The 17,023-nt window shown below is 33.4% G+C and overlaps 2 protein-coding genes across 2 annotated transcripts; both read left to right on the forward strand.

The window, feature by feature from the left end:
• Positions 1 to 258: 258 nt before the first annotated feature.
• LOC110710322 (60S ribosomal protein L44) lies at positions 259 to 2,492 on the forward strand. Its single transcript, XM_021888606.1, has 4 exons — positions 259 to 357; positions 1,796 to 1,975; positions 2,063 to 2,137; positions 2,241 to 2,492. Exons 1-4 carry the CDS (start codon positions 355 to 357, stop codon positions 2,298 to 2,300), a joined length of 318 nt encoding a protein of 105 aa, XP_021744298.1. The 5' UTR covers positions 259 to 354; the 3' UTR covers positions 2,301 to 2,492.
• A 2,304-nt stretch (positions 2,493 to 4,796) lies between these two features.
• Positions 4,797 to 14,641, forward strand: LOC110710475 (227 kDa spindle- and centromere-associated protein-like). Its single transcript, XM_021888782.1, has 15 exons — positions 4,797 to 5,098; positions 5,663 to 5,790; positions 6,048 to 6,119; positions 6,212 to 6,325; positions 7,183 to 7,251; positions 7,362 to 7,418; positions 9,595 to 9,648; positions 9,737 to 9,799; positions 9,940 to 10,002; positions 10,229 to 10,393; positions 10,479 to 10,634; positions 13,079 to 13,159; positions 13,266 to 13,327; positions 13,454 to 13,578; positions 14,190 to 14,641. The coding sequence occupies exons 1-14, from the start codon at positions 4,927 to 4,929 to the stop codon at positions 13,533 to 13,535; spliced, it is 1,338 nt and encodes a 445-aa protein (XP_021744474.1). The 5' UTR covers positions 4,797 to 4,926; the 3' UTR covers positions 13,536 to 13,578; positions 14,190 to 14,641.
• The last annotated feature ends 2,382 nt before the right edge of the window (positions 14,642 to 17,023 follow it).

Below are 17,023 nucleotides of genomic sequence, written 5' to 3' on the forward strand. Positions count from 1 at the left end.
TAAAGATATAACATTGGTCAAACTATCATATTGACAAATATCCCGATAATTTTATTTTGAAACAGAAGGAGTACAAACCACACTCACTGAAGCCGAACCCGGATCCAACTCTACTGGTATTGGCCATTATTTGGCCATTGGGACATTAATCCAGTTTTTAAATCAAAATAATAGCAGAGCCCATCCTAATCTCAAATGCCCAGATCCATATAACTCGGCCCAATTCCTCCCCCAATCACAGAAACCCTGAACTAGGCTCATATATATACAAAACACCACCGAAATTAACATTTTGAGCCGTCTTCTTCATTTTTTAGGGTTTATAAACACCAGGTCTTCCTGCCGCCTGCAACAATGGTACTCACTGTCTCTTTACTCTTGCTATTAATCTTACGATTCGCATTTTTTTTTTTTAATTAGATTCAGTGAATTTTACTTAGTTTCTTAATCTTCAAAATTAGAATTTTGCTTCTTTTTTTCCGACATTTTGTTGGTTGTTTTAGTGAATTATTTTCACTTTTTCGGCTGAATTATCATCAATTTTAGCGATGAAATTTTATTAAAATTTTGATATATGAATATTTGTAGTTAGATTTTGTGTAATGAAACTAATTTTTGCTTCGATTTGTGCGATTTTTTTGTTTAAATATAAGGTTATAGTGTTAAATAATCTTTGGATATACAGAGATTTGAAGCTGGAATTTGTAAAACTATACTAATTTTTGATTCGACTTGTGCGATTTTTGTTTCAATATAAAGTTTGAATTTCTGTAAATCCGAGCTATACTATTAATAATTCGTGCTATCTGAAGAACTCGTAATTTTCTTTTTATGTTTCAAACAAAATGTATCGATTAGACTCATTTTTATGTTAATTGCCCGACATTGTAATGGTTTATTATTGTTCTGATTCTGATTTAAGGTTATTTCTGTGATGAATGTTTCTGCTGCAACTGTTATGATGTTAAATGTTGTGTTCAGATTTTAATTACTTAGCTGATGCACATTGTTTATAATAAATACATGTTACGAGGTATATGTAACGCGATAGAAGAGACAATCTTCCTATTGTGAACAATATTGAGGTGTGGTGTATACATAACGTGAGATTGTTTCTTGATTTTACTGAAGCTACATTTGAACACATCGGCTAACACTGGTTAAAGAACCGATCAACGTTAGGTTTTACTGCACATAACCCTTTCATAGGCCGTTAGTCTCTCCAACAAGATTTGAATTGCGTATTGTGAATGTATTTGCTGGTTAATTTGTGTTTCTCGGTGCAAACCTCCTTGAGTTTTACTTGTAGTAGTTACAAAAGCTGTATGGCCTGTAGCTAGTAGGAATCACAATGGCAATCTAATACTACTCCTTACGCCTTTGAGAAGTCCTTTAATAGCATCACATAGAATTGAATAATAGAAAGCAGCTCTCAAAGACCGCTGAAATTCTTGTTCTGATCAACAACAACAACAAAGCCTTCGATCTAAAATGATTTGGGGTCGGCTAACATGAATTGTCATAAGGAACATGTGAAATATTTGTTCGACCGACTCTCTTTTTCATTGTGGGTTCATGGAGTGAGGGCTGTGATATTTCTTGTTCTGACCAACTCTCTGACCAACTCTCTTTTTACATCTTGGATTTGTGGAGTGAGGGCTGTGATGTTTCTTGTTCTGATGTTTGATATTGATTTGTATTTCTATACTAATCACTCATTCAATTGGTATCTGATTTTGGTACTTGAGTAATCTGTGAGAACTTCTTCTGATTCGTATTGCTTCTGATGACACAGGTGAATGTACCTAAGGTGAAGAAGACTTACTGCAAGAACAAGGAGTGCAGGAAGCATACCCAGCACAAGGTGACCCAGTACAAGAAGGGTAAGGATAGTTTGGCTGCCCAAGGAAAGAGACGTTATGACCGTAAACAATCTGGATATGGTGGTCAGACCAAGCCCGTCTTCCACAAGAAGGTAACGACTTTGTTTGGTTAATGTAAAACTTGAATGTTTACCTTCAGCTTTGTATATTGACATAGCTCGTGTATTGTTACTCAACAGGCCAAGACTACCAAGAAGATTGTGTTGAGGCTACAGTGCCAGTCATGCAAGCATGTCTCCCAGCACCCCATTAAGGTTTGTGTTTCAATATACTAAATCAATGGTCCTATTCTTGTGTCCTGTAGTTATTTGTTTCTGTTTTTGCTGACTATATGCATCCACGGTATTGTTTATGCAGCGTTGCAAGCACTTTGAGATTGGTGGAGACAAGAAGGGAAAGGGAACTTCACTCTTTTAGATGTGTTATTATTGTGTTTCAATTTATTTAGTTATCATGAATGGTGAGACTCGGTATAGCCATCTTCAAAGAATCACTCGAGTATTTTTGACACCTATCATCTTAGTGTTCTATGACAGAATTATATACTTGCTGAGCTGCTTTTACATTGTTTCTAGACCGACTAGTCTATTTGTTTACTTAGTATGGTTATTTCTGTGGGTGCTATTGTAGACTAGAACAACCTCTCCATATTTCGAATCTGAATGGATCATATGCGATGATAGTCGTATAAATCGACAAGTAAACATCTGGATTTAGATTTCAAACTTGGTATATGGATCTGATGGTCTTTGAACGCAAATTATTTGCTGAAATAAGCTTATGCGCAAATATAAATTGGGTTAGCCGATAGGCTATTAGTTGTTTCATCCATTACCAAAAGAGCGTGTATGAATGAGCACTACACTTGGCATGTGCTCTTTAATAGTGGTTGTCGGGTTTAGCTTGAAACCTACCCTCTAATTCGGGTGATCTTCCTTGGTATTTTAGAACTTCCTCTGTTTTCTTTATTGCAACGGTTTGATTAACCATATAGTTTTGAACATTCTTACTTCCGTTGGAAAAATGAACGGTTTGATTACCGTATAGCTTTGAACATTCTTACTAACCTCAGCGACAAATTGGTAAAAAAGGGTGTTTTCTTTTTCATATGAGAGTCTCTACCCACTGGACTAGACAGGTCCTCCCAATTTCTTGAACTTGTCATCCAGGGAGAGGAACCGCATTCGTCACTCCAAAAATTTACTCCGACGACAAATTGGTAAAAAAATCCTAATCTCAAGCGACAATTTGGTAATAAAAAATAATTTCATGCGACAATCAAGCCTAAAAATATAAAATTCCCAACAAACTACTTGTGACAATTTTTTTTTAATAAGGATTGGAAATAAATTTATGTAATTCACAATTTAGCAAAATAAAAAGGAGATAACATAATAATTTAATTTTTAAATGAAAAAAATAAATTTTAAAAACACAAAACAATTTAATTAGGACTTTTGAAGAGTTTGCCGGAAAAAACAGATTTTTTTGGTCTAAATGTCGCCTGAGTTTATTTTTTTTTTACCAAATTATCACATAATGTTAACTTTTTTTTTAACAAATTGTAGCCGGAGTGATTTTTTTTACCAAATTGTCGTGATTTTTTTTTCTTTTTTTCTTTTTTTTTTTTTTTTTACGGTTAATTGGCCAAAAATAATACGAACTACTTTATGTTAAAGAAAATCCACATTTGGTTATGTGAGACAAATAAAATAGTACTTGTATTGTACATTTGTACTTTTTTTTTTTTTGAGGAAATTGTACATTTGTACTTGAGTATATATAATATTTTTTTACTTGTACTTTTGACTTTTATTTAGAGATACGGAATTAAACAATGTGCATATAAAAGATCGAATTCGTTCGTTTTTATCGGTGCTCTGTATTAACACTGTTACCTACTCCTAGCTTATGTCCTAAACACTTAACACAAGCATATATCAAAGTGAAATGGTCAATAAAAAACATCAATGGCCTTGGAATCAACTATTACTTGTTTTAGCTGACAAGTTGGTAACTAATGCTTCACATGATTTGTTATAATTTTTCCAAGCACTCTCACATTTATTTTGGGAGTGTAAGAATCACAAATTTTACCTAATTTTTACTTGTGATAATTTTGGGAAAACAACTATTTTGACTATTTTCAAAAGGTGGCCTTTACCATGAATCCATGATTATACCCATAAGACCAAAGGTGAAAATGTCTAACCTTGCAATTTGTGAATAAACATGTAGAATTTCCTTTATAAACACAAACTAATTTCCTTCTAAATTAGATGGAAGATTAAAGGAACACAAATTAATGAAAATCAATTCAAATATTAACAATCTTATCCCTCTTCAAACAAACTACCAATCAGGTTAGTTGGTATTCATTTAAATTGTTGATTTTTTCATCGTTTATTTATCAACTCAAAACACCAAATCAAGGAATAATCGAAAGCGATTTGACTCCTTAAACCAAAGCTTTACCAAAAGTCATTACACATGATGACAAAGACCACCAACATACCAACTTTTGTAGGCTTTTGATTAATTCTATTCAAGAACAATTTTTAAAAAACCAAAATAGATAAAAGTAGATTTAAGCCATTCAACTATCAAACCTTTCCCAAGATTCTATTTCCAACTACCACCTATACAAATACATACATACACTCAATTGTCTTGATTTTGATCTTGATTTTGATTTTTCTTCCCAACCAAAAACTTTATTATAAATCAATCAAATTATTCAAATATAATTAATACATGCTCTCCCACACACTTTGCACTTTCTACATCACACACCCTTTTTTTAAATAATAAAATAAAAAATAACAAAAAAAATAAATTGAATTGAATAGAATAATAAAAAAATACCAACATTTATTTTTTTTGTTCCTTTTATAATTCAATTTTTGTCTTTCTACCACGTCTCTCCTTCTTCTTCTTCTTCGGGGGTTTCGAAGCTGCTCTCTTTGTATGCTTTGAAATCTCTTCTTTTCTCTCTTTCCCTCACTGCTTTCTCTCTCATCATTTTTCTTCTGAAATCTCTTCAATGGCGGAATCAAAGCTCGTTTTCTTGTCGGTTTTGTTGCTGTTTTCGTTGTTTTTTAGCGGCGTAATTGCAGATTCTGGAAATTCGGAAGTTATCGAAGAAGTTCGATCGGATGATTCTTCCGCTTTTAAGCTTGAATTCGATCAGCTTAAGTCTAAGATCCAACTTCTTGGTTAGTTTTTGAATTTTTAGTTTGTTTTCATTGATTTTTTTTTTTTATTTATTGATTTTGATTGTAGCGACTGTTCTATATGTGTTTTTATTACTTTGAAATATGATTTTTGTTTAAATTTTAATTTTGAGTAACATTTCAATGTTAGTTGTGATTGATTTGATTTGATAAGGTTTTGTTTTGTTATTGAAGTGAATGTTGATTGAATTTATGAATTTTGTTTGTGGTGAAGCTTATTGTTAAATTTTGAGTCGGAAGAGAAATTAGGGTTACAGATTGTAAATTAGCTTAGAATTTTGAATTAGAAGATAATCTGTGTTTGGATATTGTGAAATAATAATCAAAATGCGATCTTGAAGTTTCACAAACTAGTAGTTAAAGTTTACAATTATTATTACTATTCCTTGATGAAACTGTTGGTGATAATGTGATGGATGATTGGTAGCCATCAAAATCCATTGATTGCGTCAAGACGTGGTAGTTTTTAGCAATGCATTGTAAGCGATGTCATGCATTGAGGTGCTTTTTATTATTTGGTAAGCGGGCGCTATTTGCTTGTTGTAGAGACTCGCCTTGATGAGAGCAATGCGAATTTGAAGAAAAAGGATGAGAAAATATCGGACTTGGAGGTTGTTATTCAGGAGAAGTCGGATGTTGTTGCATCGTTGCAAAGCGAGATTGAGAATGCTCAGGTTTGAATTGTGTTTGTTGCTTTTTTTATTATTATTCTTGAGCATGGTTATGTTTTTGTATGCTTCAGATCATGGGGACAAAGGGTGAGAATACTGAGAAAGTGCTAATGAGGATTTCTGTTGAATTTATGTAAAGATGATACTCTAAATAAACGTTTGGTTTAGACAATGCTGAAGAGATTTTTGGAATTTTTAGTAGTTTGAAAATATTATTGATTCCTTATATTTTTTTTTTGTTTTTGTTTTTGTTGGGTCAGAAAAGGGGAACATCTGATGCTGAGGAGCGGGTTGGGAAGGCTCATGCTCGGGCTAGTGAGTTGCAAAAGCAGGTACTTCAAGGGAAATGCTATAAACCTTTTGGTCAGAATTAAAATCATAAATAAATAATTAATTAATTAATTTGCATTCCTATGTTTCATAGGTTGACAAGTTGAAGAAAGAAATTGAAGGACAAAAAAAGGAAAAGGAGGCCTTGGAAACCCAAGCGATTGAATCAGAGAACAAAATTTCCAAATTGAGTTCAAAATTGGACAAGGTAAATTAGTTATTGTAATGGCCATTCATCCAACCAAAGTACATGCTAATTTTTGCCATCCTTTATAAGTCCAACAGATTCTTATTCAGTTTATAATATTTTTTCTATCATTACTTGCATAGTTAACCTGTGTTGAGTGTGGTCAGATTGTATAGTACTATGGTTTTCTTGATGGTTATCTAAGATCAAGGTGCTTTAGGGTATTCTTGATGCTGTGATGAGATATTATACAGCTTTATTGATGTGACTATCTGATCTATTGTCATAGACTGTAATGCCTGAGTTGGGTTTTGAACTTGACAGCTGCATTCGCATGATTTTATTGAGCACTATAGATAGAACTCCTGATTGTTTGTGGCAAAGGTTTAGTGCTTGTAATTTGTAATTTTTAGAGGATGCTTTAGGGTCCGGGGAATTATATAGAATATTGCAACTTACACGTCTAGTTGTTTGCAGGACTGTTGGTCTCAACTTACCCTATATCTCTGTTTTTAGTTTCTAATTTTATGTTCAGGTAATCTAGAAGTGTTTTGAGGATAGAACTTGTGCATGAAATCTTTTCTTTCATATTCTTAATCCCTTTATCCTGAATATGACAACCCCGGCAAACAAGTAGTAATTGGGTTAAAAAATACAGTGCATCTAAAGGGATTTAAGAGTCCTTTTAGTAATGTAACTATGTTGTTTGCTCTTGTTTGATGGATGCATTTTTGGCATTTTAATGGGTGTGAATTTTAATGACAAACTTTGGAAAATTCACTGCGTTTTGAGTTTAAGTGATGGGTTGCTTGAATATACTGTTCCTCTTGGAATAGGTAATTGTATTCTCAACTTTTGCTTTATGTCTGATTGTACAGCTCCAGAAGATCAATGATGAACAGAAGAGCAGAATCCGTAAAACTGAGCGTGCTCTTCAAGTGGCAGAGGTATTTTTTTAAATGCTTCATGCATGCCACTTTTTATTAATTATTTTTAGATAGATGATTTACCTTAGCATTTTGTTGATTTTACTTTTGTTTTATCTTAATGCTACCAGGAAGAGATGATGAAGGCTAAGTCAGAGGCCACCTCAAGGACTAAGGAGTTAATGGAGGTAAAGATTTGTTTGAAATTTTTTATTTTATAACTTCTGAGTTGTTGCTACAGTCAGCCTGCTTTGGTTCCGGTTTTATACTGTCGAATTTTCTAAATTTAAGGGCTGTATTGGAATTGTTCTTTGGGAAATGTTTTACTTAGTTTGTGTTGGCACGTTTACTTAGTTTTTTCCTTTCCCATATAAAATTCCCACATATCCAAAGATTTATTAAATATCATTTTATATCTTTCCTATGTAAATTACTCCTACTTGTAAGAATATTACACTCTCCTTCTACTATCCTTAATTCACATGAAAGATGAGAAACGGGCACTATATTATGGGACAGAGGGAGTAATCTAGTTATTTAAATTACTGAGGTGCAATTTAGTAATGTGATAGGCCTTTGGCATTGTTGTAAGATCTAGAATTCTTGATATCCCTTTATGGTACTTAGTTATATTCTGACCATTTTAGCAGCATTTGTTGCTATAGGTTAATCTGCACTTAAGTTTTTAGCTTTTAACATCACACATCGTTCGCTTTTATGCTTTTTTGCTGTGAAAGGGAAGGAATTTATTTGGAAATTATCTCTACAATGGATTTTCTTGTCTTTAATTCCTTTTGTTGCCAAATGTCTTATGTATTGATGCAGAGTTCTCTCTTGAATTGTGGGTTTGACTCTTGGTGTTAGGCTACGACTATGATCTAATGGGGATTGTCATAGTTGTGTTTTTATTTTGCTACCATATGCATGTTGCAAATATCGTAGTTTTAGAATTATAAAAAACGAGGTATTCACGACACAATTTCTATCAAGGTTTGGGAACTATTTGACCAATATACATGTGATTTTTTATTTCCCCATTCCAAGGTTGAGGCGATGTGTATATGATAAAGGTGGTAACATTATTCCTTCAGAAATTTGTTTGGACCAACGTTACACGGTACGTGGGGCGTTTTGGAACGTGGTACGAGAATGGGAACGCGGAACGTAGGCTAAAGAGTTCCCGGAACGTATGACTGTAGAGTTCTCGATTTTTTTTAAAATTGGAATTTTCTTTTTTATTAATTTTAAATTTATTGGACTTTCTTTGGATTTTATAGTTACCTAACACCGTATAAACTGGAAAATTTACAGTTGCCTATTAACCCAAAAAATAAAATAGAAAAAAATATATACAGCTGTAGTGTTGTACTGCTATACAGTACATACTAGTACTAGGCACTAAAGTATTAAATAAAATAATACGGAGTACTATAAATAAAAATGAAAGGGTACACCATTTTTTTAAAGAAAATTTAGGTTAGGATCTATTCACTTTGTCAGCCGTCAACGACCATCTTCCTTCTACACTCTTCATTTTCCTCCATTAATGAAACTTGAAGCTTTAAGCCTTCAATTAAACCTAAAAAACTCAAGAAAATAGAAGGTTCTTTCTCCTACAAACGGGTAATCCATCAAACACGAACCTGATCGCGAACCACCACGAACCGGAACGAGTAAGTTCCGCGTTTCGGGACACACGTCCTGGTTCGCGAAACATGCTGCCGTCCCGCGTTCCGTGTATCAATGGTTTGGACTGCTGTGCTATCCTTTATCACTAGGAATTAGTACTCTTTAGCTCTAGACCTTGTTAGGGTCCTGCTGATTGGTGAGGCTAATTTTTTTGAAGCAAGTAGATGTTCATAGAAGCACTGAGGCATAATAAGATACTAGTTTGCTTTTTAAAGTTACTGAAATGTGTTCCTAAAATAAGTTTCAAAGCTCATTGGCAATATACAACCTATTACTCTGTATTGTATAATGTGAGAAAGTTTGATCATATTTGCCAAGAGCTCAAGTAGCTCGGTCTTCTCCATAATCATGGTTTTTAGGCTTTAAAAACAACAAATTTGAAAGCTCAGACCTATTGTGTTGTTAAAACCTTAGGATGCATCTTCTTTAAGGATCTGATTGATAAATTCATGATTTTGTAAATAATTAAAATTTAAAAGATAACTTAGTAAAAATTGCAGAAAAATTGTTGACTATCTTGCTTCAAGGTAGTATATGACTTGTTTGTTGAAAGTATGAAACATATAAAGCTGCAAACTTTTCACATCTAATTCATTTTAAATGAGTTTTTGACATCGACGATTGTTTGGAGCCAATTCAATCTTGATTATTGATTTTGATCTTATCGATGTGTAGGTGCATGGTGCATGGCTTCCACCATGGTTCTTGGATCATGCGCTTCGTTCTTGGGTAAATTAATTGTCCTTGTTTCCTTTTTATCTCTCATAATTAATAACCTGTTCCCTCTGTTATTATTACTGACATTTTTCTACTGTAGTCTTTTCTAACGGTTGAGTGGAATGAGCATGGAAAACCTGTTATGGAGGTTTTGATTCAGAAGGTAATGTCATGATATCCAAGTTTTACCGTTTAACCAAATTACTGTTTTTGTTTGTTTGTTGCTGGTTCTATATAGTCATGTAATTTATTTAAATGTATTCAGAACTTACCAACTCACTGCTTGTGTAATATTTTTGCCAGACATTGGAGAAGAAGGACCAAGCTGAAAAGTGGGCAGAACCTCACATTGAAAATATTAAAACTGTAAGTTACATGGGAATTTTAATGTCAATTGTAATGTGTGTAATTGTTCTGCATGCCTGTTTTTTGTAGTCTACTTTCGTGAATATTTCCAGTTGATTGATCTAATTAATTTGTATGCATGAGCGATAACACTAGCATCATGAGCTCTGCTTATGGTTCATATTGCCATTTTTATATTCATTTTATATCTATCGTGGACACTCACAAATTGGTTTGAATTATGAAGAAATGGGTCCCAGTTGTGAAGGAGCAATGGGTGATGGCAACAGAGTATGTTGAACCCCATATTCAGACGTTGACAGCTAAGTCTGCTGAGGCATTTGAGGCATCTAAGAATGCCATTAAGCCACACATCACTAAAGCACAGGAGCTGGCAGACCCTTACTATCAGGTATTTTAAGCCTTATTTTGTTTATTTATTTATTTTTTTTCCTCAGATAATGTTGTTTGCTTAGACAAGTTCTCTACTATGCCAGGAAGTGAAGAAAGTAAGTAAACCATACATTGATCATGTTGCCACTGTGGCAAAGCCTCATGTTGAAAAAGCAAGAACTGCCTTGAAGCCGTATACTAAGAAGGCAGTTCATGTCTATGGGAAATTTCTAGAATCAGCAACTACGTATCATCAACAGGTATCTTTTGTAATTGTGGTTTTTTCTAAAAAATTCTGTTATGTATTTCAGGCTTTTAGTATAACAGTATAACTTACCTACCTACTCTAGGTGGAAAGCTGCTTAAATGTTCTGGAAGAATGAATGCCAGCCTCTTCACTCAATTTAAATTAGTAAAAAGTAAATTAAGCAATTTCCATGAAGTAATGATGAATATATACTTTGTGGTAAATGGGCGAGTGAGATTGCCAACCATATGTAATGTGGTGAATGCTCCTTTGGACATAGTGGGCTTCGTAATCTTGAAAGTAAGGCTTAGATACATGCTCCTATGTTTGTGCTTTATGCTAAGTTGCAATGTGATGTCTAAATTAGGTTGCTGTGTTTTATAGCTGTTCCAAATTCCTGCTTAATGGGAGTGAAATGGTCATAATTGAATAGACTTTGGTAGTTAATTGAATTTGCAGTCTACTTGTAGAGGACAGAGTTCTAGCTCTACTCTTGTGGTTATGCAGCAGTGATATTCTTGTGTATTGGATTGCCAATATTTGGAAGTCAAGGATGTTTATAGCCTCACTTTAGAAAAATTGTGTCTATCATTAACATGATTATTTACCCTCTAGTTGACATTGGAGGCTTTCCGTTTTGCATGGAGTCGTCAGATTCCCAAGGAAATGGAAAGCTTGACCAGTTAGGAAGTTGGACAAGATCCCAATTCATTGATGTGTAAAGTTCTGCTAAATAATTTGATTGTGAACGTCAGATTGGGTTCTTACGAAAATTTTGACAGCATTCTTGTTTGAGGGTCAAAACTAGAGACTTATTTGTTGAATTTCTCATTGACTAAGCCTAAGCCTCATAACTTTTCAGTGTCCATTGCATTCAACTTTGCTGGTAAACTTTGAATGTTTCCCCAAGCCTTTGAACTATTGTCCCCTATGTATATAGAAGTGACAGCTTGGGTTGTGAGTTCCATAGTGGCTGTGATAATTCCCTTTGGAACCATTCTCCTGTTAAAGAAACTTTTAAAATTAGGCATTGCTTTGCAAAGAAAATCTTCATCGGGAATCCTGTGGCATATTTCAAGTCAGGAAAATTGTGGAATTTGTGTTAGCCTTTTTTTTTTTTTTTTTTTTCTCTTTCCCTTGTCCAGGTGAAGTAGGGGTGGTTACAATTTTTATGGTGAACTCTTTGCTATATTTAGTGAAATAGCAATAAATAAAGAAGCATTACATGTTCAAAGATGTGATAAAGCCAGTAATACTTTAGTTATTTCATATGTGCTATTCTTGTGTAGTTGTGTACTAGTGTATTAAGGAATAACTGTCACAATAAAGTGGTATAATAAATTGTTGGTGTTGGCTTAGGCATAGCTAACTTTCACTCCCACTCCCACTCCCACTCCCACTTGATGTTTCACTTGCACTGCACATGTAACTAATTGTAGCGATAGGACTGGAGAGGAGTGTTTTTTCAATTACAAATTGTTGGATATCTGGATTGACTGTTGGCTTTGGCAATGGAATCGTGAACAGAGATTTGTAGGGTTGTATCTTGTATGTGTTTAAATACCCTATACTTTATGCTGGGAAAATGACAGCCTTTCGTGCCTTCAGTGTGATTAGCACACTACTTTGTTCGATTAGGTTGCAATTATAACTTCTTTAATCTTTGATGGTTTGAAATATCTACAATAACATAATAAGCTTTTCTGATACTTTGGGTGGTGTAGGAGGTTCAGACTTCAGAACATCAGAGTAGATGCTTCTTTCAAAACGATAAAAATAATACTTGGTAATAAAAATAATAATCAGATGAGATACTTGTGCATGCAGTTTAAGAGAGGCTCTTTTTGGAAATCAGCCTTGTCCCTGTCATAAAATTAGTTAGGCAACTTACTTGCTTACTGCAAAACAGCAAAAGTAAAGGACCATTTATCAAGAACGTCTTTTGACTGTTGAAAAAGGGTGGGATTCCTTTTATAATTAATTCAGGGACAAATGTGCAAATAATGTAACTTGGGGAAGGTGGAAGAGGTTATGCAAGAAAAGTGTGCCCAATGTAACTGGGGTTACCCTTTTTTTTAGTGGAAGTTCACCTGTCCTGTTATTTACATGAACAACTGAGAATCCCGAATCAATTTTACTAGGTGGTCTGGGCCTGTCATATACTGTCCATTTGGGTTATGCCTAGAAGTAGAGTGAGATTTGAGTTTCAGAAGTGAAAGCATTTATTGTTTAATTATGTTCTTGGGAAGTCATCATCCATGATGTCCTTCTGGGTTTGAAGGCAGAGAAATTATCTCTTCATTTTGAGACCTGAAATTCCACCGTAGTTCTGCTCGTTAGTAATCGCTAATACTGCAATCATATCTTAGCCCCTGCCATTTTTTTTTTTCATTTATTTATTAAAATGTTTTATAAATTTATAATTAGTTTATTCTCACATTGTAATGGGATTGGTAGGTCCAATCTGCAGTTCATGAAAAGCTGCAGCAGCATGAGGTTACAAGACATCTAGCAACAAAGGAGTTGGTTTGGTTTTTGGTAATTTCCATTCTGATCCTGTTGTTTCTCAGTTTGCTGGTCCATATATATTTATATATATATATATATGTTGAGCTTAAAACTTATTATAATTTTCTCTGCTTAGGCCTCTGCTCTTTTGGTCCTTCCTGTGATTTTTTTATCTAAACTTTGCTCAGCAATGTTCTGGTAAGTTTAAAGTACTATTCCACTCTAATTCAGAAGAAAGTTGGATTAAAAATATGAAGATATACTATAAATATTACTGAATTTTAATATGCATTTTTTAATTCATCTTTGTTTTGGTTTGTGCAGCAAAAAATCAGTGAAGCCTGCTCGTAATACTCAAGCTCATCATGCCCGTCGAAAGGGTAAAAGGGGACATTCAGACAAATAGATTATCAGCATCTAGTTTGATTTGCTTTTGTGGCACGTCTGAGGTAATTTGCCACCATTGCTTGTAATATGCTGTTCTTGGAATGTTGGTCAATATGTGATTATGCGTAGTTTGTTATTCTCGTTGTCCAGTTGTTGCTTTTGGACCCCTTTGTTTTCTATGGATCTGCTATGGCGGAACTGGTGTTTGAGAGGAGTAATGGGAATGAGTGTCACAACACCTCTTGTAGCCTATCACAGCACCTCGTCACAAGCTCTCTTGTAATACCCATATGACTACTCTTGTAATTCTTCTCTTGCTTATATGTGTGTGTGTATTTGATGAGTTACAAGAGGTGTTATATCAAGAATTACAACATGATTTATATTGGAGGTTACAAGAGGTGTTGTGATCATTATGTGTGTGCATTTGAACATGATTTGTATCAATGAATATGATTGTTTCGCTGAAAGTGTTTATTTTTTCCTGTGCCTTGACCAAGAAAGAAGAAGATACTATTCTGCTCCTTAAATTTTTGCATGCTTTAACTAATGATAAGTAGATTATTCTTCTCCTTGTGCAAGTCTCTCTCTCCAATCCAACAGATTGATATATATTAACAATAGAAATTCCATGGCATCTCTCATTCGTTTCTGCTGTTTTTTCGTGTTGCAGGCTGAAATGAAGTTTTAGAAGATTTTACAGTCATTGATGTACTGCATCAATCATCCCCGAAGGAGGTTTCTTTGCTAGGCACAATTTTCTTTGTATTGTTAATTCTTTTGTGAAAAAATTGTCTAGTAACTTATGTCGATAATGGAGCCGGAAGCTTTACTATCAACATAATAGGTTGCTTTATGTTTGGATGATGATGTTTCTCTTCTCATTTTTAACCTCCTGGGTTTGTAATTTTCTCCTACACATTGCTAGGTTACAGTCGTAGATAGCCTTTTTTTTAGGGATTAGGTGATTTCCACTATCATAGATTATCGAGGACTAGAATATCATCTGTTGTATTATGATAAGACTAGTATTTCTTGTTGAGTAATATTTTTGTTATTGTGTTTTAAAAAAAAAATAGACAGTCTCACTTTGAATTAAGTAAGTTCGATGGAGATGGTAGGTAACTTTTGTGACTTTGAAGTCAAGGGTTTAACCGTTTAAGCCTTACAATTTACTTGTGTTTTGGAATGGAGAATCCTTTATCTTTTCTCTTAGGTGATGTTTAATTCACCTTATTTTTGCTTATTTGGTTTGGCTTGAACTTTTTTTTTTTTTTTTTTTTTTTTTTTTCAAAGATCTAAACATATTTTTTTAATATTATTCTGTTTGATTTGATTAAACTTTGACATTGTATATACGCTAATCTATAAGAAAAAACTGTACAAAATGGGGTTTTATTAGATTTGTATTAATGTGTGTTTAATTATTTTGTTGTTTTCACAATTTTTTTCATTACATAATTAAAAATGTTTAACGATTAAAAATCACACATAATATGATAAAGTGTGTTAAAAACTTATTTTTCCTAATTTAATCGTTTTTAACTAATTTTTTTATCTGGTTTGAAGTAAGTAATAAGTACGGAGTATTTAAAATAAGTAGAACTAAACATAGCCTGGAAAGTGTTAGTTTAGTTAGGTCTTTCTCTTTACCAAAATAAAGCAATGTTATAGAGACTTGATTTTGTAGTCTTCATATAAGATATTTGAGGTTGTATCCTTCACACTACACAAGAGAGTAGAGACTAGACTTATTTTTGCATAAGCTGCCCATAGACCTGTTCAATGGACAGGGGCTCCATTTAAGGCCCTGTGTCGGCCCTATTTTAAACGGGCCAGACTTGTTTACTCTTGTAAAAGGGCTGGGCTTTTAACGGGCCTTCATTATACGGGCTTGTAATGGGTTGTGACGGGCTCTTAAAGGGTCACCATTAATGTTTTACAACCCTTTAAATGGTGTAACCCTTCCTCTCATCCTCTCTTATTATTCATCCATCACAAACAAAATATCAATTTAAAACAATTAAAAAAAATAAAAAAAGTAGAGAAAACTCTAAAAACTTACAGATCTAAGCAATTACTTTGCTAATTTTATAAATATCTCTATTTTTTAAAAATCTCTAGATGAATAAGTTGAAGACTTAAAATTCATCTTTGAATAAGGGAATTGAGAAATACTAAAAATTATTAAGAGAGAGAAAAATAACAAGAAAAGAGTATGAAGGAGGGAGAATTTAGAACCTAAAAACCATCATCGTCATTGTCACCTCTTCAACCATGTTTCTAGCAGAATTTTCTCTCTCCTTTTTTTTTCTTTTTTCTTTTTTTTGAAAAAAGTTTTCTCTCTCCTATGGTTTGGTAAGAATAAATTTGTCACAATTTTACTGAAAATTTCTGACTAAGGCTCATTTAATTGACAAGAATTTTTTAAAAAAAAATTAAAAGGCCCATATAAGTGACAATATTTTTAACAATTTAAAGTCATTTAATTTAAAAAAAGTTTGAAAGGGCTGGATTGGGCTGGACCCAACAGTCCATGGAATAAACCAACCCATTTCAAATTTGTCTCAACCCTAGCCCGATCCAACCCATTTAATTAGAGCCCAGTCCGGCCCAGATCCGACCCAGATCCAACCCGTTGAACAGGTCTAGTTGCCCATTATGTTGCTTAATCATTTTATAATGCTTAGATATTTAGCTTAAAAAGAGGGAAAATGTTACTAAGACTGCATATAAGGAGCCAAAAGCATATATTTCAAGTAGTAAATACTTTAAGAATATTAATTATAACAATCAACGCATGATTTTTTCACGTATTTCTATATATTACTCTATACCTAGTTAAGAAATGTATTAAATACTTGGGTGTGATATTGTCACATATTTCTAAATCAATACTTCCTTGGTCCTTAAATTATGTGAAAAAGTAAGCATAAAAATTTTAATCGAGGGAGATAGAATTAGTGAAGGGCATCACATCACATACAGAGTGAGAGTAAGATAGTTGTGGAGCCTATATCACATGGGTTGAATGAGTTGAATGAGTGAAATGTTCCATTTATATGACCGGATAATATTTAAAGATAAATAAAAAAATTATACAAGATAATTATAGAAGAGAGTATTAACTTTGTTATATTACTTCGTAATACTTTGGTTGAAACCTTTTATTTATTTTAATAAGCGTGGCTTGTGTAATTGTGTTGTACAATGTTTTGAGTAATTTATTTATTTATTTTTTGACTGGAATAGGAAGGGGTGATTTCATTAAATAATAATAGTCATTCGGCACTTACAATCATCCCTTAAGAGATCTAAATTCTTAATACAAGTATTTAACACCTCTAAACTAATGCATCGCTTCTGAACTGCTCTTAAAAAATTTTAGATGTCTTTGCATCGTTTTTGACGGAGCTCCATTGATGTATAGTCGCGAAAGTGATAAAACTTGATTGGTCATCAAGATCGGCAAATTTGCAAGACGAATCTTCTAAATCTGCACCCCTA

This window comes from Chenopodium quinoa, unplaced genomic scaffold (assembly GCF_001683475.1).
Source record: "Chenopodium quinoa cultivar QQ74 unplaced genomic scaffold, ASM168347v1, whole genome shotgun sequence".
Lineage (NCBI taxonomy): Eukaryota > Viridiplantae > Streptophyta > Magnoliopsida > Caryophyllales > Amaranthaceae > Chenopodium > Chenopodium quinoa.

What these genes read in the sequence shown, in the direction of transcription:
- LOC110710475 (XM_021888782.1), top strand. Translation starts at nt 4,927, where the DNA reads ATGGCGGAATCAAAGCTCGTTTTCTTGTCGGTTTTGTTGCTGTTTTCG. An exon ending in GGACTAAGGAGTTAATGGAG is followed by an intron (nt 7,419 to 9,594) that starts GTAAAGATTTGT and finishes ATCGATGTGTAG; the next exon opens with GTGCATGGTGCATGGCTTCC. An exon ending in ATCATGCGCTTCGTTCTTGG is followed by an intron (nt 9,649 to 9,736) that starts GTAAATTAATTG and finishes TTTCTACTGTAG; the next exon opens with TCTTTTCTAACGGTTGAGTG.
- LOC110710322 (XM_021888606.1), top strand. An exon ending in AGCCCGTCTTCCACAAGAAG is followed by an intron (nt 1,976 to 2,062) that starts GTAACGACTTTG and finishes GTTACTCAACAG; the next exon opens with GCCAAGACTACCAAGAAGAT. An exon ending in TCTCCCAGCACCCCATTAAG is followed by an intron (nt 2,138 to 2,240) that starts GTTTGTGTTTCA and finishes TTGTTTATGCAG; the next exon opens with CGTTGCAAGCACTTTGAGAT.